Source organism: Balaenoptera ricei, chromosome 20 (assembly GCF_028023285.1).
Source record: "Balaenoptera ricei isolate mBalRic1 chromosome 20, mBalRic1.hap2, whole genome shotgun sequence".
Taxonomy (NCBI): domain Eukaryota; kingdom Metazoa; phylum Chordata; class Mammalia; order Artiodactyla; family Balaenopteridae; genus Balaenoptera; species Balaenoptera ricei.
In genome coordinates this window covers 45,688,660-45,713,807 of record NC_082658.1, presented here as the reverse complement: position 1 = coordinate 45,713,807, position 25,148 = coordinate 45,688,660, and the positions used below count along the sequence as shown (strand labels likewise).

At 40.7% G+C, this 25,148-nt stretch overlaps 1 protein-coding gene and 1 pseudogene across 3 annotated transcripts in view; one reads left to right on the top strand and one right to left on the bottom strand.

The window, feature by feature from the left end:
* The window catches only part of PSMD11 (proteasome 26S subunit, non-ATPase 11), a 30,008-nt gene that overhangs the window by 1,963 nt on the left and 2,897 nt on the right, over nucleotides 1–25,148 (top strand). Inside the window, exons 2-11 of one of the 3 annotated variants that reach the window (XM_059908596.1) lie at nucleotides 551–652; nucleotides 5,954–6,078; nucleotides 7,987–8,007; nucleotides 12,848–12,919; nucleotides 13,320–13,377; nucleotides 15,448–15,642; nucleotides 20,029–20,173; nucleotides 21,113–21,173; nucleotides 23,004–23,066; nucleotides 24,946–25,071. In XM_059908596.1, coding sequence (XP_059764579.1) covers nucleotides 551–652; nucleotides 5,954–6,078; nucleotides 7,987–8,007; nucleotides 12,848–12,919; nucleotides 13,320–13,377; nucleotides 15,448–15,642; nucleotides 20,029–20,173; nucleotides 21,113–21,173; nucleotides 23,004–23,066; nucleotides 24,946–25,071 — 968 coding nt within the window. The other 2 variants (XM_059908598.1, XM_059908597.1) reach the window with 2 other exon arrangements.
* LOC132355814 (very-long-chain (3R)-3-hydroxyacyl-CoA dehydratase 1-like) lies at nucleotides 16,878–19,461 on the bottom strand (annotated as a pseudogene).

Sequence of the window (25,148 nt, the reverse complement as noted above, 5' to 3'; positions counted from 1 at the left end):
GGAGCTTTGACAGGGTTATGTTTCCTGAATGGCTTTGTAGAATTATTTATCCCTAACACACCCATCAGCTGAGGCTCTCCACAGGCCTAAAGTTTATTGAAAGACTTTTGACTTTATAGTTATCAGTAACTTGGTCATTTGATTTTAGTTTGTGGCAGGTAAATGCACAGACAGGTATATTTAATATTTTCACATAACATAGTTCCTGGCATGGGGCTTACCACCACAACTGGAAGAACTTGTTTGAATTTTGCATTAACCAAGTGACAGCAACAGAAATCTCAATGTATGTGGGTAAGGGAAATTCTAATTGGTAGAATGAAAAGGCACATTTAAAATCAAAAGAGAGGAATCTGTTCTTATGATATACATGGGACATGTACTACATGATCATTTTACTTTTTCTTGTTTAGAGTTTTTTTTTTAAAGCTCTCTAGAATTTGTCTTTTGCTAACTGTTTGAGTTTGTAGTTGGTCTTGTGAGGGTGAAATTTCCTTTAGTATTCATTTTTTGTCAGAATTTTAAGAGAGTTTGCATTTTCCTCTCCCAGTGAAGCGTGACATTCAGGAGAATGATGAGGAGGCAGTGCAGGTCAAAGAGCAGAGCATCCTGGAACTGGGGTCTCTCCTGGCGAAGACTGGACAAGCTGCAGGTAAGTGCTACAAGTGGATTGCTTTCTTTTACCTGAAATGCTGCGTGAAGTTTTTTTTTTTTTTTGGTTGGAGTGAGGGAACATAGGAATGCATCCATACAGTTTATTGGTAGTGTAATTCAATTTTATTGCCAACTTGTTGAGCTTTAATTTTCTATCAGGAAGTTAAGAGACCTTTAAACTCACGTCTTTCATTGAAGACTTTTGTTCTGCAGATGAGGGGAAAAAATCCTGTTTCTTTTGGAATATAGTGACCTGTGATTTGTTTCTGGTTTGGATTTTCACTGCATTCCCTTACATGTGGGCAGTAGCAGTCTTCGGTGATTTCATGGAGCTGCTCTAATGTATTTACGTTGGATAGTGACTCTAGGCCCCTGACTTCAAAATGACTAGCGATTTTGTGTCCAAGGAAGTGGCTTTGCTGTCCTTTTTTCCTGATACACAATGAGTAAGACATTAAATGGAGAGAACCTTCCCAGGATTTCTCCACTGGTACCTAGGGCTTTGTGCCTGTTGTTGCCCAAACATTCTAGTTGTAATTGAACCATTGACTTTGCAAGCTCGAGATGATATTCTGATGATGGGTGGGTGTGTCCTTAGAAGGAGAGAGTCTTCTTGACAAGGAAGGGCTTTTGACAGTAAAGTGACAATAGTATTTAGAGAGTAGCCTGCTTAAACTTAAAATGGATGATTTTTGTCAACTTTAAAGTGAATTTAGAGCTTATCTGATTAGAATGGATTAAACGTGGTTGATCTCGTGAATTACTTTCCCCCAAATTGTTGTTATCCAAAAGGATGATATGTGTAAGTTAGCAAAATTTCTTGAACTTGAAAACAAAGATCTTTTCCAATTAAGGATGATAACTTATTAATTATTAGGCTCAGTCAATAGAAAGTTGAATAAAGTTGTATGAAATTGGGAGGATGTGTTTATATGGATCTTGTATCTTATTTAAAATATCATTAAAAATATCTATAATAAGAAAAACCATTTTTGAGTACTTATTATGAACTAGTTATTGTTTTAAGCCCAAACAGGATTTAGATTATTGAATCCTCGAAACAACTTGGTAAGTTATATACTATTACCTATTTTATACCTGAGGAAACTGAGCACAGAAAAGTTAAATATCTTATTTAAGGGCACTCAGCTAGTATGGGAGACTCAGAATTTGAATCCATGTAGTCCTATTTCAGAGCTCATGACCTTGAAGTATTTGCTTTCCATAGTTACCCACTTATGAGTTATCAGTGGTAGGTGGTGGTTTTTTCATTTTAGGCTGACTTCTCTCCTATTTAACATGTTTATGTTTGCCTGTCAGTTAATGTGAGCTTGGGGTTGCAAAACACTTTTGATCATTAGTCCACATGAAATATAATTAATAAGGTAATTTTCCTGAAAGAATTAGAAAACCAGGTGAAATGATTTTTTTTTTTTTTTTTTTTTGGCTGCGCTGTGTGGCTCGTGAGATCTTAGTTTCCTGAACAGGGATTGAATCTGGGCCCTTGGCAGTGAGAACCCGGAGTCCTAACCACTGGACTGCCAGGGAATTCCCTGAAATGATTTTTCTGTTGTTGAACGATCCAAATGTCTGTTTTTCTCAAGTAGAATGGATAATTAAAAACAGCATGTAGTATAGTCAGTGTTCCAGAAAATTTGTCCAAAAATGTTACTGCTTTGCTTGAAGTTATTTCATGCTTTACTCTCTCCTTATTCCTTGCCCTCCCCTCCCTGTGACCTACCTGAGAAGTTTAGAAGTGTACAGGGAAACTTATTGGAATTTAACAGGTGAATCATAAGAACTTTAAAAAACATTTCCAGGTTACTTATCATTGTTTTCTAAGAAAGACTTTGACAAGTATAATAAGGAAGTTTTGGGGCCAACATTCATTTACCTATCTTTGCTATTAATAATTGATCGGTTTGTGTTGTTTCCTTTGATTTTTGGGTTCCCTGAGAACAGAAAATATGTCTGTTCCACTGATTTTTAATTTTGTTTTGTTATGCATTTAATATATGGCTAGCACTGCACTAAGTACTCTACTCAAAAAGTTTAAGGTAGGGTCCCTGATGGACATCAATCACTTGGGAATTAGTGAATAAGACAGTGTCTGATGCAGAATATTGATTGAAAGTAGTGGTGTTCGTCATCAGACATGATGCCTAGGCTCAGGATCTGCAGATTTCATAGCCTGAGACTCTTAAAAGGAGTGTGTTGAGTTCTGTGAGGTTCTGAAAAGGAAGTTCAGGTCACACAGTTGCAAATTATTTCAGTAAGAATAGAAGGAAGAACTCAATATGATTCTATAAGAATTAAAAAAAAAATCAGTGTGAAAATGGAAAGAAACGGAATATAACCAAGAACGACTAAGAAACAGTAATAGACTAAAATGAAAAATGAACTGAGTCTTTGGCAACTAAGAGGTCATTTGTTTTTCTGTTAGAGTAAGAAGAATAACTTGGAGAAGATACTGTAATGCTAGCAAGTGCTGGAGAGAAGTGCAGACTCCTTAGCTCATGTTTCACTTCTGCCTTTTCCAGGAAGGAAAATGATTTTCAAAAAGAAAAAGATAGAAATAACATTAGAAAGAGAGAATTAAAGCTAAGGTAGGTGAGAGAAGAGAGAGCAGGTAGTCTTTTTTAAATAAGTTCAAGTTTCTAGGCTCTGAAAACTTCTGTCTTTTAATATCAAAAGAATAGTTGTAGCAGATATATTTATAGAGCCACTATTATTCTGAGAAAAATCATGGAGGGTGGAGAGGTATAAGGAAACTGAGGATGGGCAGAACATTATTCCACTTTTCAAAAAGATAACGAAAAGAATAAATTCTAGACACTGTAAACTGGTAATCATCAGTAAAGTTCCAGGACAGATTATTTGATAAGTAGGTTTTAAGCACATAAAGCAGTGGGTTTATTAAGAAAAGGTTATTCCAAACTCACCTTGGTTCTCTTTGGTTAGCCTTATCAGACAGCAGATTTGCAGGGGTCCACAGGCAATGGCTTGCCAACTGTCTTTGTAAATAAAGTTTTGTTGGAACATAGCCATACCCATTTGTTTACATACTGCCCATGACTGCTTCTGCACTACAGTGGCTGAGTTGAGTACCTGCCGCTGAGACCATATAGCCCACAAAGCCAAAAATATTTACTATCTGGTCCTTCACAGAAAAAGTTTGCCACCCCTGGGATAGGAAGAATGATATAGACAACATATCTGATGTAAGCAGGGTCTTTGAACATTTGCCATGACAAATGGATCATTTGTCGAGCTGGGGGGAAGTCTCTAGCATCATGTCATAGGGATCTGTCCTTGTTCTTCTGGTCAGTATCTGGCAGTATAGCTAAAGCCATATCGGAAGGTGTGCTTATTTTTGTAGATGATTCAGTACAGTAGAGAACAGAATTAAGATTCAGAGTTATTGTCAAAGCCAACAAGATTAAATTCAGTGTGGAAAGTATAAAGTTATATACTTAAACTATTTATCAAAACAGAGGAACGTGGGGAATTACCTCTCTCTGCAAAAAGACCTTATGGACTCAGTCTGAACAAAGAGTGCTATTAGCAAAAGCAAAACATGCTTCTTGTGTTACATGTGGCAGTCCAATCAGGAGAATTAAGCCATGACTGCTGGTCTGACTCTACATGGAACGTTGATTCAGTTCTGGGGACCACAAGTGGTACATTTGCAAACTAGAGTTAATTCAGAGGAGGGCAACTAAGGTGACAAGGAATCTAGAAACCAGGACATTGGAGGAACAGTTGAAATAGTTAAAGCTGTTTAGCTTGGAGAAAGGGAAAGTTAGGGAGATATGAAGGATAGTTATCTTCATATATTTGAAGCCACGTGGAAAGAGGATATAGACTCATGTTTCAGAAAAGAACAATTTAGTTTGACCAACACTGGAATCGTCTACTTTCTGAATATTTCTGTCACTAGGGAGTGTTTAGATTTGTTCAAGCATAGTGGGAAATGCTGTTTCAGAAGGGACATTGCACTAGACTGCTTTTAAAAAGCTATGATTATATAACATAATTGAAGTTTGCATAAATGCAAAAGTAATTTGAGGAAGAGAAATCAGTGTAGCCTGGCATTGGCATGGAAGACTCACTAGGACTTCAGCTGGACCTAAAAGGATATCTAAGATCTACATAGGTCGAAGTGATGGGGAGGGATTCCAGGTGGAAATGCAGCACGAGCGAGGCATGAAAGCAGGCGTGTGTGTAGTCAGTACAGGGGTGAATGGAGTGGCAGAATTGGAAAAAAATCTTAAGACGGTGGGATTCACAGGTCAGTACTGGGGAGTGAAGGGAAAGATGAACTTTTCCACTCTGTATAAAGTTCCTTTTATACCTGGCACAGTCCCATGTATCCTGTGACTGTGCAGGCAGATGAGGATTCAAGACCCTGAATTAGCATTCTCAGGAGGGGGAGGCTTGCTTGCCCTGAATTCGAGTTCTCAGGAGGCTGAGTCTACAGTTGGAGGCAGTGGCACTAAAGTAATTTTAACCTACATTCCAAAAGTACTTCCTTAGTTGTGTAGTTGAAATGTTCTCTGATTTTCACGTTTGTTTCTAAAGGTGCTGCCTTAGATTACTGTGCCACCCTCTTTTCTTACATAAGGGGTGGGGGGAACCTCTGTGGTAGACGGCTTTTTTGTCATAGTTTAAGACTTAGGTTTTGCCGATTAATGAGGAATTTTAAAAGGTTATAGTATAACTTTAAGGGACAAACATCCTAACTTTTATGTGAAAAGTTGATTCAGAAGAGTGCCATGGAAATTATATTGGTAAAAGTCTAAGCTGGGCATTACTTCAGGAAGGGAGGAAAAAAGGAACCTGGAATTGAAAATCTCTGTTTAAGGGGAACTGCTGAGACAGACTTGGTTGGAAATTAGGAAAAAAAAAATTAACTCCTATAACCTGATAAATTTGTTAGCTGTGGGGAAGTAATTTTGTCTAAGGTGGTAGAGGCATAGCATATTTCGTGTTCTAGAAAACTGTTTTCTGAGAGTGTGAGTACTTTGCTGTACTCATGAGGCAGACAGACATGAGCTTTTCCCAGGACCCTCACAGTAATCCAGAGGCTGAGTGGGGAATGGAATACAGATTTGGTATATGTTGTTAACTTTTTTGCTGCTCCATTACCTGCTAAGAATGCTTTAAATTCCTACTAAGTTTCATTTTGACTGATTCCAGACATCAGTACTGGTTTTATGATCTTGGGTCATTTTTTAATGGGTATTTTGTCCCTAATATTGATGTGTACTTTTTCCTCTCTGAATTGCCTTCCACACAGAGCTTGGAGGACTGCTGAAGTATGTGCGACCCTTCTTGAATTCCATCAGCAAGGCTAAAGCAGCTCGTCTGGTCCGATCTCTTCTTGATCTGTTTCTTGATATGGAAGCAGCTACAGGACAGGAGGTAAGCTACTTTAATGACAGAAGGTAGACAATATGGAGCAAAGTGTTGTTTCAGTGAAAGAAATGCCTGCCTGCATTGTGGTACTAATGTGGAAGGGACAACTGGGAGGACAGCGCAGGACTTATCATGTCAGTTTCTCTTTGTTACAGGGCATTTGATACTTTGGGTCTGTTCCATGCTTTGCTTTGTAAGTGGAGATTGTCAGTGGTCCCTGGAATCCTCATTACATCAGGGTCACAAACTGATTCTTGTCTTTGAGGTATTGTATTGCCACACCTTTGTAATGTTTTCTGTGTCTGTGGTACCTTTCATTCTGTGTCACAAAGCTCCTTGTGAGCACTAATTAAGTCTTGTGGCATCCCTTCTTGGCATGTCTTGTACTGCATTTATGCCTTTATTGAGGGGTGAGCATCCATCTGTTTTTGTCTTGTGTGTGCAGAAGTGACTGGTATACCCGTATATGTCCTCTGTGAGTTCAGACTAGACCCTGAGCTGCACTGAAGAGTGCCTCTTTGGAATCACTGAGCCTCTTCCCATTCTTCAAAGATAGCTGTATTGTCCGCAATTCAGGAGAAGGAGACGCTACCAAAGTTAAAATTCATTCTGTAAAAAGTGGCAGATTCAAGCAGGGTATATGGTGGTTGCTTGAATCTGTTTGTAGGAAGACTACAGTTGTAGTCTTTTCTGTAGATTTATTGATCAGCACTCACTAGTGCTTGTTATGTGTTAGGCACTGTTATAGATACTGGGGATTCATTTGTAACAGCATACAGTTGTTGCTCTCATGAGAATTATATTTTAATGATGAAGGCAGGTAATAAACAAATATATAAAACATCAGATGGTATAAAGGCAGGGATAGGAATTGGTAGTTGGTTATTTTATATATATATACATATATATATATATATCTCATTGTTTGCCATAGCCTCTGTGGGTGTAAAAGATATGAAGGGGCTTAGTGGCATATTGAGTAAATAATGGGGAACTTCAGAAACCTAGGACATATGGATCTCCCTTTGAAATCATGTAAAATGGTTTTACAAAAAGCATTTTGTAAAATCTGGTTTCTTGCCTTAATGATTCTTTGAAACCTAGTTTAAACATCATAAACTAACTTCATTGTAGAAAATTCATCTGTAGTGAAGTCTTCAAATTCGTTTGTTTCTGGGAGAACTGTGTTTCATGACAGTAGATCAAAAATAGATACGTAGATAGCTGCCTTTTGAACCAAAGCATTAGAATTATTTTTATGAATAATTTAAAAGAAAAAGTGATTTTTCTAAGGGGTACTACTCTTATATCTAACCCTAATTTTTAAAAAAAATTGTATTTGTTCTCATGAAAAAGTGACACCCCATCTTTTGTTTGAATTAGGATGCCTTGTTCTTTTTTTTTTTTTTCCTTGGCTACGCCGTGCGGCATGTGGGATCTTAGTTCCTCAACTAGGGGTCGAACCCGCGCCCCCTGCATTGGAAGCGTGGATGGAGTCTTAACCACTGGACCGCTAGGGAAGTCCCCTAGGATGCCTTAGAATGGGCTGACCAATAAGTGTTAACTTGAAACAGGCTAATAAATGTTACTTGGAACATTTTAGGCAGAAAAAATTAATTATCCAAGCTGCTTCTTTGACACTGAAGTCTTGGAATTTGTCCCTTCCCATAACATAGAGCTGACTCAGTGGATAGAACTGCAGTTGTTTAATGATCAGTTCTACTCCTTTGTCCAAATTATTGAAATAATAATTTAGTGCTCTCCTGTAATTGGCTAGTGGGGTTTACTGGCCTTTGTCATGTATTCCATGTCTGGGTAGGCCCTCCTTTTAACTGTGTGTGTACATTGCTATTGTTCATTGCACATTACTTTTTTACTTTTTTGTCAACTAGAAACCTTTCTTCCTTATCTTAGGGTGAAAGGAAACACTCTCAGGTACTGTGTCATTTTATTGTCAGTGTCATCTTAGTGCTGAGTAAGAGCTGTTGGTTTCTTTTGTTTTTGATGTTTAGTAGTATAGCTTTTTTTTTTTTTTTAAAGATTTAATTTTATTTATTTTTGGCTGCGTTGGTTCTTCGTTGCTGCGTGCAGGCTTTCTCTAACTGTGGTGAGCGGGTGCTACTCTTCCTTGTGGTGCGTGGGCTTCTCATTGCAGTGGCTTCTCTTGTTGCATAGCACGGGCTCTAGGCGCACAGGCTTCAGTAGTTGTGGTGCACGGGCTTAGTTGCTCCGCGGTATGTGGGGTCTTCCCGGACCAGGGATTGAACCTGTGTCCCCTGCGCTGGCAGGTGGATTCTTATCCACTGTGCCACCAGGGAAGTCACAGTAGTTTAGCTTTTTATCAAGAGCGAGAGTCTTAATCCACTTAGCAGGTCTTCTTTCAGTAATTTTTGTGGATTATAGGTTATTTGCTTGTTTTGGAATAAATTATCAATCATCTAGATGGTGCTACTTGCACCTCAAACTCAACATGGCAACATCAACATCCAACCATTTATTAAATTCTGTCAATGCAACTTTCTTCAATCTCTGTTCTCCACCTCTTTTTATATTTGTTCTCTATGTACAGCTGCCGTCTAGTTTGGGTTCTAATTCTTCTCTTTTTTTTTTTGAGGTATTGTTGATATACAGTGGGTTCTAATTATTTCTTACTTAGACTACTGCAAAAGCCTCGTACCACCGTTTTGAGAGAGATCCCCACAAAGTAACCCTCTGAACATTTTATTCCTCTCTCTGTTCACCCGTAACTTCAGCCTTCAGTGACTCTCTGTTGCCTACAGAATTAGGTATTACACGTTTTTCTACAATACAGCTTAGCATGACAGTCTGATCTCCTAGACTCTATGAAGTGTACCAAACATGCCAGCCTTGTTGGATACTTGCTCAGCAAGTCCTGTACACTCTTCATGATAGTACCTTTCCCTTCTGTAGTTCCATGTCAAGTACCACCTCCTCTGAAATCTTTCCTTGTTGATGTCACTGTGATCTTAACTCTTCAGTGATCCATATTATATTTTGTACATGTTATATTTTTGATTATGCCTTGTATGATGATTACCTGAACATTTGCTTTATTTTCTTTCTTTTTTTAAATTAAAAAAATAAATAAATTTATTTATTTATTTTTGGCTGCTTTGGGTCTTCGTTGCTGCGCGCAGGCTTTCTCTAGTTGTGGCGAGCGGGGGCTACTCTTCATTGTGGTGCGCGGGCTTCTCCTTGCGGTGGCTTCTCTTGTTGTGGAGCATGGGCTTCAGTAGTTGTGGCACGCGCACTCAGTAGTTGTGGCTCGAGGCTCTAGAGCACAGGCTCAGTAGTTATGGAGCACGGGCTTAGTTGCTCCGCGGCATGTGGGATCTTCCTGGACCAGGGCTTGAGCCCGTGTCCCCTGCATTGGCAGGCGGATTCTTAACCACTGCGCCACCAGGGAAGTCCCTTGCTTTATTTTATTTACTGTAATATAGTCTCATTCAGGTAAAGCCCTATATCCCTTGTAGTACCACAGTGCCTTTCTCATTCCTAATTCATGGCTATTCCTTAACCATGGCTATCTCTGACCTCACCTACCATATTATTCTTTCTTTTACTTTCTTTACAGCTGTAACACTGGCCTTTTGCCTTAGCTCTAAACTGTTCTAGCTTTGGGGCATTTTTATACATCTGACCTTTTTTTTTTTGCCGCGCTGCATTGCTTGTAGGATCTTAGTTCCCTGACCAGGGATCGAACCTGTGCCCCCTGCAATGGAAGCACTGAGTCCTAACCACTGTACCGCCAGGGAAGTCCTGCTCTCAGCCTGATCTTAACACGGCTTTTTTCTTCACATCATTTCAAGTCTTTGCTTACATCTCATTTCCTCAGAGACCTTCTGTTATCACCTTATCTAAAATGCCTGTCTCTGCTTTCTTCGTATTTATTTTACTTATTAACATCCGTTTCCTACTTAGAGTATAAGTTTCATGAGGATAGGTACTGTGTCCTATTTACTGCTGCATCCTCTGCACTTAGAGTAGTTTGGCCCAGAGAAGCTACATAACTAGTATTTGTTGAGGGAATGTATGGATTATGCCTTCCAGATGGTAGGTGCTCAGGAGATACTTTGTTGAATTAAGACTTAAGTTTATTGACTTGAGATATAAGCATGGGGTATTGTTACTACATTTGTCTATGTGACTCAAGGCCTCTGACTTGGGGAAATTGGATATAGTTTTCTTCATCTTGGAAAATTCTAGGTTCTTTTAAAATTCTTTGATTGACTAATGGGAAAGGATAGAGGAGCAAGTCATAGGTGGATCACTGTCATAGTACTATTGAGGCCTGAGGCAAAATATGAAGTGTTAGGACATTGTTAAGAGAGCTAGGAGTTTGGGGGAGTTTGGTACCAAGAGCTAGAGTATTGGGGAGTTTAACACCAAGAGTATGGGGGAGGGGATTTTCCTTGCCTTTTTGTATTTGGGGACTGACCATAAGTCAGATCTACAGAACAATCTTCAGCTTGCTGTATTCCGAAAGCGGATATGATTCAAGTTAGGTTCTGGTCATTTGCAGTACTAAAGTTTAGAGCCTAGGAAGTGAGGCTATATGGGTGGGGTGGGGGACTGAGGATTGGGGTGGTTAGCAAGGGTAGGGGAGTAGAGAGTTGGGGTGAAGAGGGGAGCAAGAAGAGTGAACCAGATCCCTGCCAAATAGTGAACTGAAATTCCAGAATTCATTCTACCTTCTAGGGATCTCTAGGCAGTTTCTATGGGAAGCCATTTTTTGGTGTAGTCTTTCCAGCTAAAACACAATAGGACATTTTAAGAAACCTTACATCAAAAATCCTGTTAATGAAACAATTATTTCAATGGAAAAAAAGGGAGTTTGTGCTAGAGAATTTCAGACTTAGAGTGGTAGTTAATTTTTTCCCTTAGGAATTTAGTTAATAAAGGCATATAAAAAATGACTAAGTGTATTTACTTAAAGCTTAAAAAATACCTAATTTTGACCGTGTCAAGCTTTTGTACTCAAGTAGGGCTTCCTCCAGAAGCATGGGCTTCTTGTGTATTCTTATCCCCTTTATCAGTCATCCTTAGCATTAACAAAGGACAAAACCTCTCAAGCTATGTAGCAAGGGCAGTGGCCTTTAAAATTTTTTCTTAAAACTGAAGCACTGGTTTCACCAATTATAGTCCCAGATATTGCAAAGCATGTACCCTGTAATTGATAACAGATAAGCAGTTCATGTTGTACAGATTCCCCGCTCTAGGAGAAATGTCTGTATTGACCTGAGTTTATTAAGGCTGGGTTGAGGTAGGGTCAAGTTCTGGTCCCAACAGCTGAATACGTGACCTTGGGTGAGTCACTTAACATCTGGACTGTCAGGGAAATGGGGACAGGTTGAGATGCTAGAGTAGAACTCAGTGTTTCTTAATTAGGGATATACATCAGAGTGGCCAACCTTTTATTCCAGACTACTGGATCAGGAGCCTAGGTGTTCATTTCTGCATTGTTTGAAAAAGCTTGCTGGGTAAAACTGATGGTAAGCATTTCTTAGCCCCCAAAGACACGTAGGACTGAAGATTTTTATTCTTGTTGCTAAAAATGTTCAGCAAAATATTTTCAGTTCCATTCATGTCATGAACAGAGATATTACTTTGAGTTTGGCTTTTTAGAACAAAACTCAAAACCGTGAAATTGTGATTGGCTTGCTTTTATTTTAGGTTTTGTAGAATTTACTGTATGAGGGGAGTTGAGTTTAGAGTTGGGTATTAAGTAGCCACTAGGGGGCTCCAGTGAGTTATAAAGATTTCATTGACTCTTACTGGTGAATCCTCCAAATACCATGTAATGCCATCCATTTATCTAAAGGCAGAAGGTCTGTTAATTTGGATTTTGTCCCTTCACTTTTCCCTCCTTGTAACATCTCTTAAGAGAAATTGGGATTTACATAAAAACCTGTTCTTTTAGCACTTAGTTCTCTGGAAAGCTTAGTTTCTTTTTATGCTCTGATTATGAATCTTAACTCGCAGTAACAGATGTGATACAAGATCTGAAGCTCTTAATATGTACTTGTCAGAGCTACTGTGGCAAGGGTACCTATGGCATGTAGACCATCTAGCATAGAACACTACTTTACGTTAGTTACTTTGCATGGTACCTTACTGCTTGGGTAGCATACAGAACTGGGGTTCAAAGTAGCTTTAAAGAAAGCTTAAAAGCCTCTTAAAGTGTTAGGCTAATTCTCATTTCTTTTTACTTCCTTTAGTACAAGCTAAGTTTGCTGTATTGTGATGAGAATTGTTTGTTGCACTTCGTAGAATCTGGAAGGGAAAAGCCAGATGGGCCTTTTGAGTCTTACAAGCAACTGTTAGGAGTAAGACACTTGTGCCTAGGCTGAGAATTTCTCCCCTTTATGACCAATATAGTCACATGAACACATTACTATTACTATTCAGGGAGAAATTTCTGCTTTAAAAATTTCTCAGCCATTATAGAAATCTACATTCCAGGGCTATGTATGTAGCCTGGGTCCCTCCTGGGACAGTAGAAGAGGAATCTTGAAGATGAAACTCTTTTCCAAGGGAACACAATCTAAGTACAAAGATACTTTGTGTGTAAAAGGCCAAGTTGATTTTCCATTATGCTATAATCATTACATATTGAGATACTGGGGATCAAGGCATGCCCCTGAGACAGTAAACATGGGTATGTAAGGAGGAGATGAAAGCTGTTCTCCAGAGCAAGGCTTGTGGGAAGAACGTGAAGACATAATGTTGCACGTACTGTCTCTCCCTGTTGCAGGTCGAGTTGTGTTTAGAGTGCATCGAATGGGCCAAATCAGAGAAGAGAACTTTCTTACGCCAAGCCTTGGAGGTATGTGCCTACATTAGTACTGATTTCAGATCTCTAGGCATTTGAAGGACTGTGCATATAAGTAATACCATCCTGATCAAAAGTATTTTCAGCAACTTTGTATTATCCAGGCACCTGAAATTATTGGTAGCAGTGTCCCACTCATGAGAATTGCTCTGGTTGAAGTTTTGAGACAGACCTGCTGCTTGGCTCAGAAAAGTAAGCAGCAACGTGGTTTAGTCAGTCACTGGCTATAATAGGAGATAATATCACGGGCTAGATGATTTTTTAGGCTGAATTTGATGCTTTCATCAGGACTTGAATATTCAACAGTAACAGTTCTGTGACTGTCAATCTTTGATTTCTTTCTTTGGCTTTTTTCCTCCCCTTTCCGTCAGTCAATGCCTTTTCTCTTTCCTAGGCAAGACTGGTGTCTTTGTACTTTGATACCAAGAGGTACCAGGAAGCATTGCATTTGGGTAAGTAAGCTGGTGGAAGCTAGTAAGGCGTCTGTAGCTGGCTAAATGAATGTATTCCAAACCTGGCTACTCTTATTAGTTACATATTAATAATTTATATTCTGCCTACTTCTAAGAAGGATTTAGGGTGGCTTACATTTACTGAATCTGTCATGGAAAAATGCCATTTAGAAGTTCTAAGAAACTAACTGTCAACTTTAGAGAACAAAAGGGTCAAATTGCTCGTATTTACTATCACATCTACTGTATCTGTTTATAATTATTCCTAAAATCTATTTTAAAAATCAAGAAATTAACTGGGTGCAAATACATAGGAAACCTGAAGTGGGTCAACTAAAGGCTTTTCCTTTTGGCTTTTAAACACTGTGAAATCTTTGCCTGCTGTTTTTTTTTTTTAATTAATGGATACATCTGGACTGTTTTCTCCAGATGGAAGAACACGGCTTTCATGATCTATTAAGTTGAAAAAATTGCCAATATTCAATTCTTATCCTGCAAAAATGGAAATTTCATATGGTTCAAACAACTAGTAGCATTTAAAAAAAATAACAGGTTTATTGAGATATAATTCACAGACCATAAAACTCACCCTTTAAAAGTGTACAGGGGCTTCCCTGGTGGTGCAGTGGTTGAGAATCTGCCTGCCAATGCAGGGGACACGGGTTTGAGCCCTGGTCTGGGAAGATCCCACATGCCGCGGAGCAACTAGGCCCGTGAGCCACAACTACTGAGCCTGCGCGTCTGGAGCCTGTGCTCCACAACAAGAGAGGCCGCGATAGTGAGAGGCCCGCGCACCGTGATGAAGAGTGGCCCCCGCTTGCCACAACTACAGAAAGCCCTCGCACAGAAACGAAGACCCAACACAGCCAAAAATAAATAAATTAAAAAAAAAAAAAAAGTGTACAATCAGTGATTTTTAGTATATTCACAGAGTTGTGCCACTGTCACCACTGTCTGATTTCAGAATATTTTCATCACCCCAGAAAGTAACCTTGTACCCATTAATTGTCTCTTCCCATTAATTCCTCATCCATCATCTCTGCCTGCCCACCTTCCCAGGCAATCACTAACTACTTTTTGCCTCTGTAGATTTGCCTATTCTGGACATTTCACATAAATGGAATCATACAGTGTGTGGTCTTTTTGATTGGCTTCTTTCTTGTAGCATAATGTTTTCAAGGTTCATCTGTGTTGTAGCATATAGCAGTGCTTTTATTGATGAATAATATTCCATTGTATAGCTGTACAACATTTTATTCATCCATTCATCAGTTGATGGACATTTAGATTGTTTCCACTTTTTGGCTATTATGAATACTGCTGTGAACAGATTTTATGTGGACATGTTTCCCTTTTGGGTATATACCCAGAAGTAGAATTGCTGGGTCATATGGTAACTCTGTTTAGCTTTTGAGGAACTGCCAAACTGTTTTCCAAAGTGGCTACAGCATTTTACATTCTCACCAGCAATGTATGAGGAGAGTTCCAGTTTCTCCACATCCTCACCAACATTTCCTAATATTGTCTGTCTTTTTAATTTTAGCCATCTTAGTGGGTGTGAAGTAGTATCTTATTTTGGTTTTGATTTACATTTCCTTAATGACTAAACTAGTGATGTTGAGCATGGGGAAGAAGGTGTATTTGGAGAATGTTAGTATATCCAAAGCTCTTTCCTTCCCCCACCAACCCTAGTGCCTGGTGTTTCTTATGTAGTCTTGTGATTATTGGACAGGAAGAGAGTGAGATCAAGTGTCTGTCTGAACTGGATAAGTAATTTCAGCATTTTCTGGGTGGGGATTCCCACTGTATTCAAATCTTAGGAGTAAGCTTATATGATTCTTGACTGTAATGTCCTTTGTGTGCAGAAAGGCTTCAAAGAGATCTGTGTTTCTCTTTTGGAAGATAGCACATTAGCAGAAAATTTAAATCTTGCAAATAAATAACCTCTTTTTGAGTTCAGGCAGGTTTCTTTATTCTGAGTGTTCTTATGAGGGTGAGAGGAAAATATTACGATATTAAAATATTAAGATTATGGCTAACAAAGGGGGTATATGTTTTTTCTTTCTCCAGGTTCTCAGTTGCTGCGGGAGTTGAAAAAGATGGATGACAAAGCCCTTTTGGTGGAAGTACAGCTTTTAGAAAGCAAAACATACCATGCCCTGAGCAACCTGCCAAAAGCCCGAGCTGCCTTAACCTCTGCTCGAACCACAGCAAATGCCATTTACTGCCCCCCTAAATTGCAGGCCACCTTGGATATGCAGTCAGGTAACACCCAATGTTTTCTTAAAGCTCATCTTACCTCACAGGTGAAAGGACTGGGGGGTTAGGGCTGGAGAATAAAATTGGCTGTTTTGGCTCAAGCTTCCTCAGAGAAACCAATGGAAGGTTACCTCTCTCACTAGCTGCCCCTCTCCTCTTCACTTGCTGTTAACTGCCTAAAATATATAAAGAACATACTTAACCTGTGGTTGACCAGGCAAACTGATTATTAGAGCCAACACCCTAGAGAGGTCTCACTTAGGTTTAAAAAGCTCTCCCTTATCTTCCATCTTAGTCACTTACTCAGAATGGTAGCACTTCTCTCCAGAATTGGACTAACCCAAGTCTCTTGTCACTTGGAGATCTTTGTAAAGCATGTTGGACTTTTCTAAAGGGCCTCAGATCTAGGCTGAGGAAGGACACCCCCCCCCCACCCCCCCATTTCAGTCAAGTGTAGTGGGTTGCTTTCTTATGGAGTGTGTGAATTTTGGGGCTAGGAGGCCATGGATTGGCAATAGAATACTTTTTCTTGTAGTCAGCAGCTTTTATTAGTTATAACTTATTATCAATATTGAACGAGCATTATTGGAGTCAGAGGACTAACTAGTGTTACCTGGTATTACCTCTTCGCAATCTTTGTTTCCATGTAAAACTGTAAGAGGGAGATAATAGCTACCATACTTGCCTCTCAGGTATTGTAAGTATCAAATGGCATGTTTTGTGATTCAGGTTAAAAGCAGAAGCTCTAGAAAAAAGTCTAGAAAACGACTTTTCTAGGTTGAAATTTTGGTTCTGCAAATTTCTAGCTGTGTGACTGGGCAAGTTACTTAAATTTTTCTTCAGCTCATCTGAAAAATGGCGATAAATAATTGTACCTCCTCATAGGATGGGAGTGAGGATTAAATGAGATGATGAATGTAAGCTCTTATCACACAGTACCTTGCTTTGACCAAATACCGGCACTTTGTTTAAGCCACTGCTCTTCATTATGTTCTTTCTTCATGGTCAAGAGATGAACTTGCATCTTATTTCTCAGAGCAAATAGAGGCCATTTTTATGTGAACCTTCTTTATTTCTCTTTCCTCCCCAGAATTTGTTTCATTGGTCGTTTTTACCCATTATCAAGCATGATCCTTCTACCTGTCCCTTTTTAAGTCTTTAGTTTTTCAATTCTAAGTCTAGTTTTCTCGTCTCCACTTGGATCTTCCTCTCAGTCTTTTTTTTTTTTTCTCATCAAGCTCTTTATTCTTGTTATTAAAACTTGGACTCAAGTAATCCTGGTTATTCTGGAAAAAGCACCTTGTTGTAGGGATCATTTAATCATCCTTTTCGACAATCACCTCTCCATGAAGCACCTGTCTTCTCTGACGTAATGTATGAAAGTAGAGTTGTGGAAACAATGGTATACATGAGGCCATGGTTATAAGAAGAAAATGATAGTAGTCAAAAGAGACATTGTATTTATTGGGAAGTCTTATTGAGAACATTCCTGTTTTCTTCACGTGTGGTAAGGCAGCGTATATTGTATGTCGCGTATCGTCTGAAGTTCACCAGCAACTCCGACAGGATATAAGGTGATAAAAAAATTATATTGGTTTTATACTGTGAGTAACGAGCCACACCATAAAGATTCTTGAACTCCCTTGGACCCCAGCCACAAGCACAGAAGTAGGTACAATTCCAATTAAACAGTGGACTATCTCAAGCAAGACGAATGTCTGGAAAAATTTAAGTGTCTTCTGAATACTTCTATATAAACCTTTGTGTGTTCCTTTTTCCATATAAGAACAATAGGCAGTACCAGCCACCCTGCGGTCATGGTGATGTTGTAGAAGGTGAGCCAGGCGGTGGCCAACAAGCCCAGGCGCCTCCTCTTGCCCACGGCCTCCCTCTTCTCGCCGGCCTCCGAGGCACCACCATTGGTGCCGCCCTCCTTGCTGGGGGAACGTGGACAAGAGGGGCAGGGGAGCGGGAGGGGGCCTGGCTGAGCGCACTGCTGCCGCCACGGTCAGGCGCCCCGCCAGCCCTGCCAGCCCGGCCCCCTGCCTTCCTCTCAGTTGTTGAACGGCTCCAGCTGAAAAAGCACAGCCTTTTGTCCTTTTAAAATTGCTGTCTTCTCCTTTTCTGTCAGGCTTCTTGGAAAAATTGAAAGAATGTCATTACTCTGGTGTCTCTGTTGACTCCTTGAAAGACAGTAACTCCCCTGTATCCTCTGTCAGATTTGGTGGGGTTTGACACTGTTGAGCACTCCATGCTTCTTTGACAGCATTATCTTCTTGGTTCTCCTCCCTTGACTAATTATCCTCAGTCACTCTTTCTTCTGATGTATCAGGTTGAGTCTGTCTCCAAATCTGCCCTTTCTTTTCCATTTCTACAATCACTGCTCTAATTAATGCCACCGGACCACTGGAGTAGTCTTTTACTGATCTAACTGTCCCTAGTCACTTTTCTCAATCCATCTTGCTAACTAGTCCTAAAGTCATTTTTTGGAAACACAAATCTGATCGTGTAACTCCAATGGTTCCCCATTATCCCCAGGCTATTTTACTTTAACAGTGCATTCAAAAGGAAGACATCCTTTTCATGGTTATCTCTGGTTTTCAGTCCTAGTCACCAAATGACTTTATGTGTTCCTGCTCCTGTGCCTTTATATATTTTGTCTTCTGTGCTTGGAATTCCCCTTTCCATCTTCTCCCCGTGGCAAACTCCTATGCATCCTTCCGGATCAAGCTCACATGTCTGCCTTATAAACCCTCTTCAGTGCCTTCTTTACTTTGGACTTCCCTATGAAAGGTGCATTCTTTGGTACATATTATGGTACGAATCTCCTTGTTTCTGTTTTGATGACCACTGTGAGACTGTGAGCTCCTTCAGGGCCTTATTCATATTTATTTTCTCTATAGTAGTTATATCAGTGCTTGGCACATGGTAGGCCCTTGTTAATATTTGTGTTGAATGAGTAACAGTCTAGTGTTTTGTTTCTTTAAATAATAAATGTCCTATGCCAGCTGTGATACTTGTAGTCCTAATGTGGTCTCTATTTGCTAATGTGTTTTGGAAAGCAGTATACCAGTTCTTTACTTTTTTCTTTTTTTAATCAGTCTTATTTTTTGTCTGGTCTATTCTAACTCTGGACTGGGAAAAATGGGAAAATGGGCATTTGTCTCATTTAATTTGGCAGTGCTAGTAGTCTGTTGGGTATTTTTGAGGGAGGTCTCCTTGGCTACAGAGGAGGGTGGGTTTTCTTCAGGCCTCTGTAGTTAAGAACAGTAGTAGGAGAAGGACCTGATCCTGATTCCTTCAGCCTCTAAACAGGAGGCTTTTTGGGTAGGTTTGGCACATATCACTCAGTAGTGGTTATTAGTTAATTCATAAGTTCCCAACTGGCATGCCAGGCACACAGGTATGTGACGGGTGGTCTGAAACAGTGATCCCCTGGGGTCATGTGTGAGCAGTTTCATCCTTTTACTCCAGTGTGCTGAATACTTTATTCGTGTACCTTGATGTGGAAAAGTTGGGAAGCCCTGTGGTAAACAAATGGATGTGGCTGAGGCAGGGTTAGAACTGATGATACACAGAATCTTAGGGCTTAGTTGCCTTCCAAGCTAGGAAGAACTAATTTTCACGTCATCCCACGTGATAGCATAGGTTGGAAGTAATAGCAGGTTCAGTCAAAGTTAGGCTCATTGGGAGCAACCCAACTTCTAAACAGTAAGAGAACTGGTTAGATGAAGTGTAGCGTATCAGCCTAAGGAAATACTGCTTAACTGTGTACAATTAAGTTCATGGATTTGGCATTACATGAAATCCATTTACTGATCGCATCAAGGCAAAGGTACATCTATCTATAAATGACCAGTATCTGAAATGAGACTGTAAGAGGTTGGATTTTTTTTTTCTCTCTCATGAAAGCTTGCTTACTTATAAAAATGTCAAGTTTAGAAAAGCTACCTTAAAGAAATGGTTGATGTTATTAAAACTACTAATTTGGGCAGACCAGGGAGGGATGTTTGTGTCAGTTTTCTGACCCGTGAAGATAATGTCATGGAGGGTAAACGTGGCCTTTTCTAGTGGTTCCAGTGGATAGCAGGACTGCTGTGGTGGTGCGAAAAGATGTTACCGTATGCGGTTTTTAGGATCCCCTTTTGTTGGGTCTCTAACTCCTTTGGAATTAATACTGGAAAGGTGACTTGAACTGGGAGGCCAGAGACCTGGGTTCTAATCCCAGCTTTGCCACTAGATGGCAGTGACTTTGGGCAGGTCCTTTATTCTTTCTTGACCTCATCAATAAGTAGATGAGGTTGGGATAGATTTTTGAGGCCCTTCCCAGCTGTGACATTTTATGGTTCTATTATTTCATATGGTTCTTACTCTTTTCTTTTCAATGCCCAGGTATTATCCATGCAGCAGAGGAGAAGGATTGGAAAACTGCATACTCATATTTCTATGAGGCATTTGAGGGTTATGACTCCATCGATAGCCCCAAGGCCATCACATCTCTGAAGTACATGTTGCTGTGCAAAATCATGCTCAACACGTAGGTGCACATTAACTTTGGGATATGAGAACTCAGGTCCTTCATCTAAGATTTTCTGCCATGGCAGAGATGGCTTGGGCAGGGAGTTTGGCCAGTTACAGAAGCAGCGGCTGCCACCTCGTGGGGCTGATTGAGGTGGAATGGGAGGATCGAAGGTAATCCAGAGCACTTTTCCTTGCTAGCCTTTCAGAATTGGGGAGACAGATTTCAGAAATCTCTTTCCCAGCCCCTCTGAGTGTTCTCCTCATCCTACAATTCTGTCCAGAGAGTTGTTGAGCACAGGACAGAGGGCCAGGAAATGGCTTACAGACCACCACCAGCCATTGGGCCACCCAGAATGGGAGTGGTTAAAGGAGAGGTTAGGGAGAGGTTTGAAAAAGGCGACAATGGCAAGTATGACAGCTAGATCTTTTTCTAAAGATTTACAGAATTATTCCACATTCTTTTTTGGGGTTAAATGAGATACTGACTGGGATTCTTTTTGGATCTTGGGATTAAACAGGGCTTGTGTTTTGAAAGATCTGTTATACTGGGATATGATTTATATGTATCATTTTGCCTGTTGGGTCTATTACTTCTGGCAGGTTCAGTGTGGCTTGCTTTTTCTTTTTTTTTTTTTTTTTGGCTATGTCGTGCAGCTTGCGGGATATTAGTTCCCTGACCAGACCAGGGATTGAACCCGTGGCCATGGCAGTGAAAGCGCCAAGTCCTAACCACTGGACCGCCAGGGAATTCCCAGTGTGGCTTTCTTTTTAATGTTCAGTTTTGCTGCTTTTCAGCACTGAGCCCAGAGTGGAGAAAGCCTAGCTTCTGTGGTGTGAGAGGCCTGTGGGTTTAGGGGTGGGCAGAGTCTTTTCAGAGGAAAAGATATTTGCCTAAACATATGCTTAGAAGCATAACATCCTGGAGCAGTTGACCGAGTATGTATTTTTTTTTTAGCCCAGAAGATGTCCAGGCCTTGGTGAGCGGGAAGCTTGCACTTCGGTATGCGGGGAGGCAGGTAGGGGATGCCTTCACTGCGGCTCTGATCTCTGCTCACTCTGAGGCAGCGTGTTATTAGACATGGTGTTCAGTGAGACCGTGCTCTTCAGGTCTCCATTCCGCTCTTCATTCTTTCTTCCCGCCTCTTCTTTTCATTAAGCTCGTTCGGTATATTCCCTGTATTGTTAATTCTTGGCCTGAAAAGTCAATGTTTGGTGTTCTTGTGGGTATCGGGTGGTTTGAGGGACTTACAGAACTCAGAATTGAACTGTAGCATTTACAGTGAGTTAGGTTGCATTTAGCTTCGACCGGAAAGTGTATCTACCACGATCTTGGCTTGAAAATTTAATGTGCAGAATAAGAAATCTTGGATTCTCCAAGAGTGTGGAGCCGGGTAAGGTCTGGTGCGCATGTGCTTTAGAGAGGTCAGATTGCTTGGTGCAGAAACTAGGTTTTGATGACTCATTCAAGTGCTTCTCTTATCAGTACCTTCCCACTCTTGTCCTGAGTTTGGGTGTGGTCAAGAAGAGGCCTTTGATGGTCGGTAGCCCTATTTGTGATGGCTTTTATGCCTGAATAGGTAAGAGTGTGACCTGTGTAAAGATGATGTCTCAGATGTCTGCATCATCACTTTGTACTTTACTTGATTATCACTGGTAAAGTAAAAGTAGTCTTTCTAGGTTTCAAATGCAGTTGTCTCTAAACAACAGACATGTTGGCTATCTCACTGTATCTTTGGCAGAATGTCCACAACAGATGATTTCTTCCTTCTATACAAGTGGCCCTAATTGGCTTTTTTTTTTTTTTTTTTCTATTTTTTTTCTAATTGGCTTTTCATCAGAAAAAGTTTCAGATCAGCTCCTAGTTTTGACCAAAAGAATATTGGTTATTTCTGTAGTGAAAGACTCACTATCATATCTAGAATTAGAGTTGAGGAGATGGGCTAAGAGAGGTCAAGTGTCCAGAACAAGGCCAGGTAACTAGTAATGGTGAAGCGAGACTTTGAACTTGGGTTATCTGGCTCTGAGTTTCATGCTATTCTCATTATGACATTTTTCTGTCTATAGGACAAATGCTGGAGACAAACTACACTAATGATTAGCTTTGCATCATTTTTAAAGTCTGCAGTATAAGACACTACCTTCCTTGTTTAAGTACATAGGCTGGTACAAGAGGAGCTCCCTCTGGTCCTTTGCACCTTGATGACAGCTTTCAAGCAGGAGTCAGGCACTCAGGAAGATGAATGTTGTAGATTTCGTGCTGAGTAGAGACTTAACAGCTTGGTTGGGTACTTTTTATAACGTTTTATAAAGTTAGAAGTTGCCCCTCAACCCTTGGTTATACCTTCATCACTCTGGGGTTTTAACATTCAGTATGATACGTAGAGTTTTGATGCTTCAGGCCTAATGAAAGTAAACCTTGGTCTGTACCCTGCACCAAACCCAGCAGAATGAGTTTTTATAAAGCACAAGGTATGATCAAGTCTGAGGGCAGGAAGGCATCTGTGGGGTGTAGGGATAGGGAGTCTTGGAGGAGGGGGGAGGAAATCGCACTTCTCTGGCCATTTTCCCTTTTAGCTTGTCATCTTTGGAGAATGCTTTATCAAAGTCTCTTTTTTGGAAAACTTCCTGTTTCCTAGTACCTTTAAGTCACTTCAGCTTTCAAAGGGAAACTGGTTGGCACACAGTGGTATTCCTCCAGCTTTTCTCCCTAGGCCTCTGAAGAAGAGCAGTGGTGGGGCAGGTTCTTCCTTGCAGCCAGAAGCTGTGTGGACATAGCATGTTCCTTATGAGACGTGTTGGGATGTGAGTATGCAGATCACTTTCACTGTTTCTCTCTTTATTCTTAGACAGAAGCATTAAAATGTGTGGCTCAGGCTAGCAAGAACAGATCACTGGCAGATTTTGAAAAGGTAAGCAAGGTATTGGGTTGGTAGGGAACTGGTGGAGGGGAGGGGCGTTTGAGCACTTTAAAAAGTTTTTTTTATCTTTAAATGATTATAGTTTTACAAGAAGTTGCAAAGATAGTACAGAGTGATCCCATGTACCATTCACCCAGTTTTCCCCAGTGGTTACATCTTATCTATAGTACAGTATCAAAACCAGGAAGTAGTTAAGCACTTTTGTACAATGAAACTTGTTGAGTTGTCATACCTCATTTATATACAGTACCTTTCAGTTTCAAAAAGTTCTGTCATCCTTCTTTCACTTGATTTTTTTTGTTTTGTTTTGGCTGTGTTGGGTCTTCGTTGCTGTGTGCAGGCTTTCTCTAGTTGCGGCGAGTGGGGGGCCACTCTTTGTTGCGGAGCACGGGCTCTACGCGTGTGGGCTTCAGTAGTTGCAGCACACGGGCTCAGTAGTTGCGGCACGTGGGCCCTAGAGCGTGTGGGCTTCAGTAGTTGCGGCACGTGGGCTCAGTAGTTGTGGCGTGCAGGCTCTAGGGAGCGCGGGCTTCAGTAGTTGTAGTGCGTGGGCTCAGTAGTTGGGGCTCGCGGGCTCTAGAGCGCAGGCTCAGTAGTTGTGGAGCACGGGCTTAGTTGCTCTGCTGCATGTGGGCTCTTCATGGACCAGTGATTGAACCCATGTCCCCTGCATTGGCAGGCGGATTCTTAACCACTGCACCACTAGGGAAGTCCCCTTTCATTTGATTTTTCACAGCAAACCTGTTACCTGTATTTTATGCTTGGGGAAGCTGGAATTTAAAGAGGAGGCCTGGGTCACACAGCTCATGTGTGTCAGGGTCTGACACAAGCACCATGTGGCATGGTCTTAGATGTTACTTCAGCTCCAGAAATGCCAGGCCTGCTTCTCCTCTGTGGACAGAAGAGAAGTTTTGATGTGTGCATCTGGGCTGAAAGACACTTCCTTAGGACAGAAGTTCTAGGCTGGCCTTGCCTCCTGTGCCTTTCACTCAATGTTTGTGAGGGTTTGGAAAGGGAGAAAAACTTGTCTAAGCAATAGGGTGAGACTTATACTTCTCTGAGCCTCTCTCTTAGTCTGAGTATAATGACCAACTTAATAAAAACCTAGATCCAGGAAGAAAAGTAGTATGGACAGAAACTAGACGATGTGGCTCTCTGACTGTCCCCAGGGTTCATCATCTTCCTTGAGGTTCTTGCCAATTTCATTTCCTTACTTGGCATGATTTGCTTGCTTCCCTTAACACCTTATAGCACAGCTGACATGAGGCTGGGATATTGTGAGAACATTACTAAAGGTAAATAAATCACATACACAAGTAAACAAAGAGTCTAGATCATTTTATCCCCAAATTTGGATGGAACACTTCTAGTAGGGATTAAAAAAAGGGTCTGTGATCAGATATTTGGGAAACACTAGGGCTAAACAAAATTAGAAAGGTACTTTTTTTTCTGTGCTGATATTCCTTATAAAACCCCAAGAGCTAGCTGTGGAATTCAGCATTTCCTATTATTTAACCTGAGAATCCCCCCTCCTCCTGCCCCCATGGAGGCCTTATTTGTTCTGTGGAATACATATTGAGAACTGCTTTTGCAGTGAATTTAGCTTGCAAGCTGAGCTGCTCTTAGGGCTTACATTGTCTGAGCTGTCAATGTGAGGCTTTTGGACGGGAAGATGGTGCCTAGGGTTAGGCTCCGTCTTTTACTTCTTTTCATTTTCTTTTGCCTTCAGTCGTGGCTGTTCTTTCATCTTCCCAAATCCTCCAGAACTACAGTCAACCATGTAGTTACAAGGGCCAGCACACTACTTAGGAAGCTGCAAGTAGCGTGACTTTCAAGTCCTTTTCTGTGCCAATCTCGGCTCTTTTGGCAGGCTCTGACAGATTACCGGGCAGAGCTCCGGGATGACCCAATCATCAGCACACACTTGGCCAAGTTGTATGATAACTTGCTGGAACAGAATCTGATCCGAGTCATTGAGCCTTTTTCCCGAGTACAGGTAAGAACCCTCTTGGGGACCCTAGCTCTTCTCTGGTGGCAGGGGGTTTCTGGCTAGGTGTCCTCACTGTAGCCACC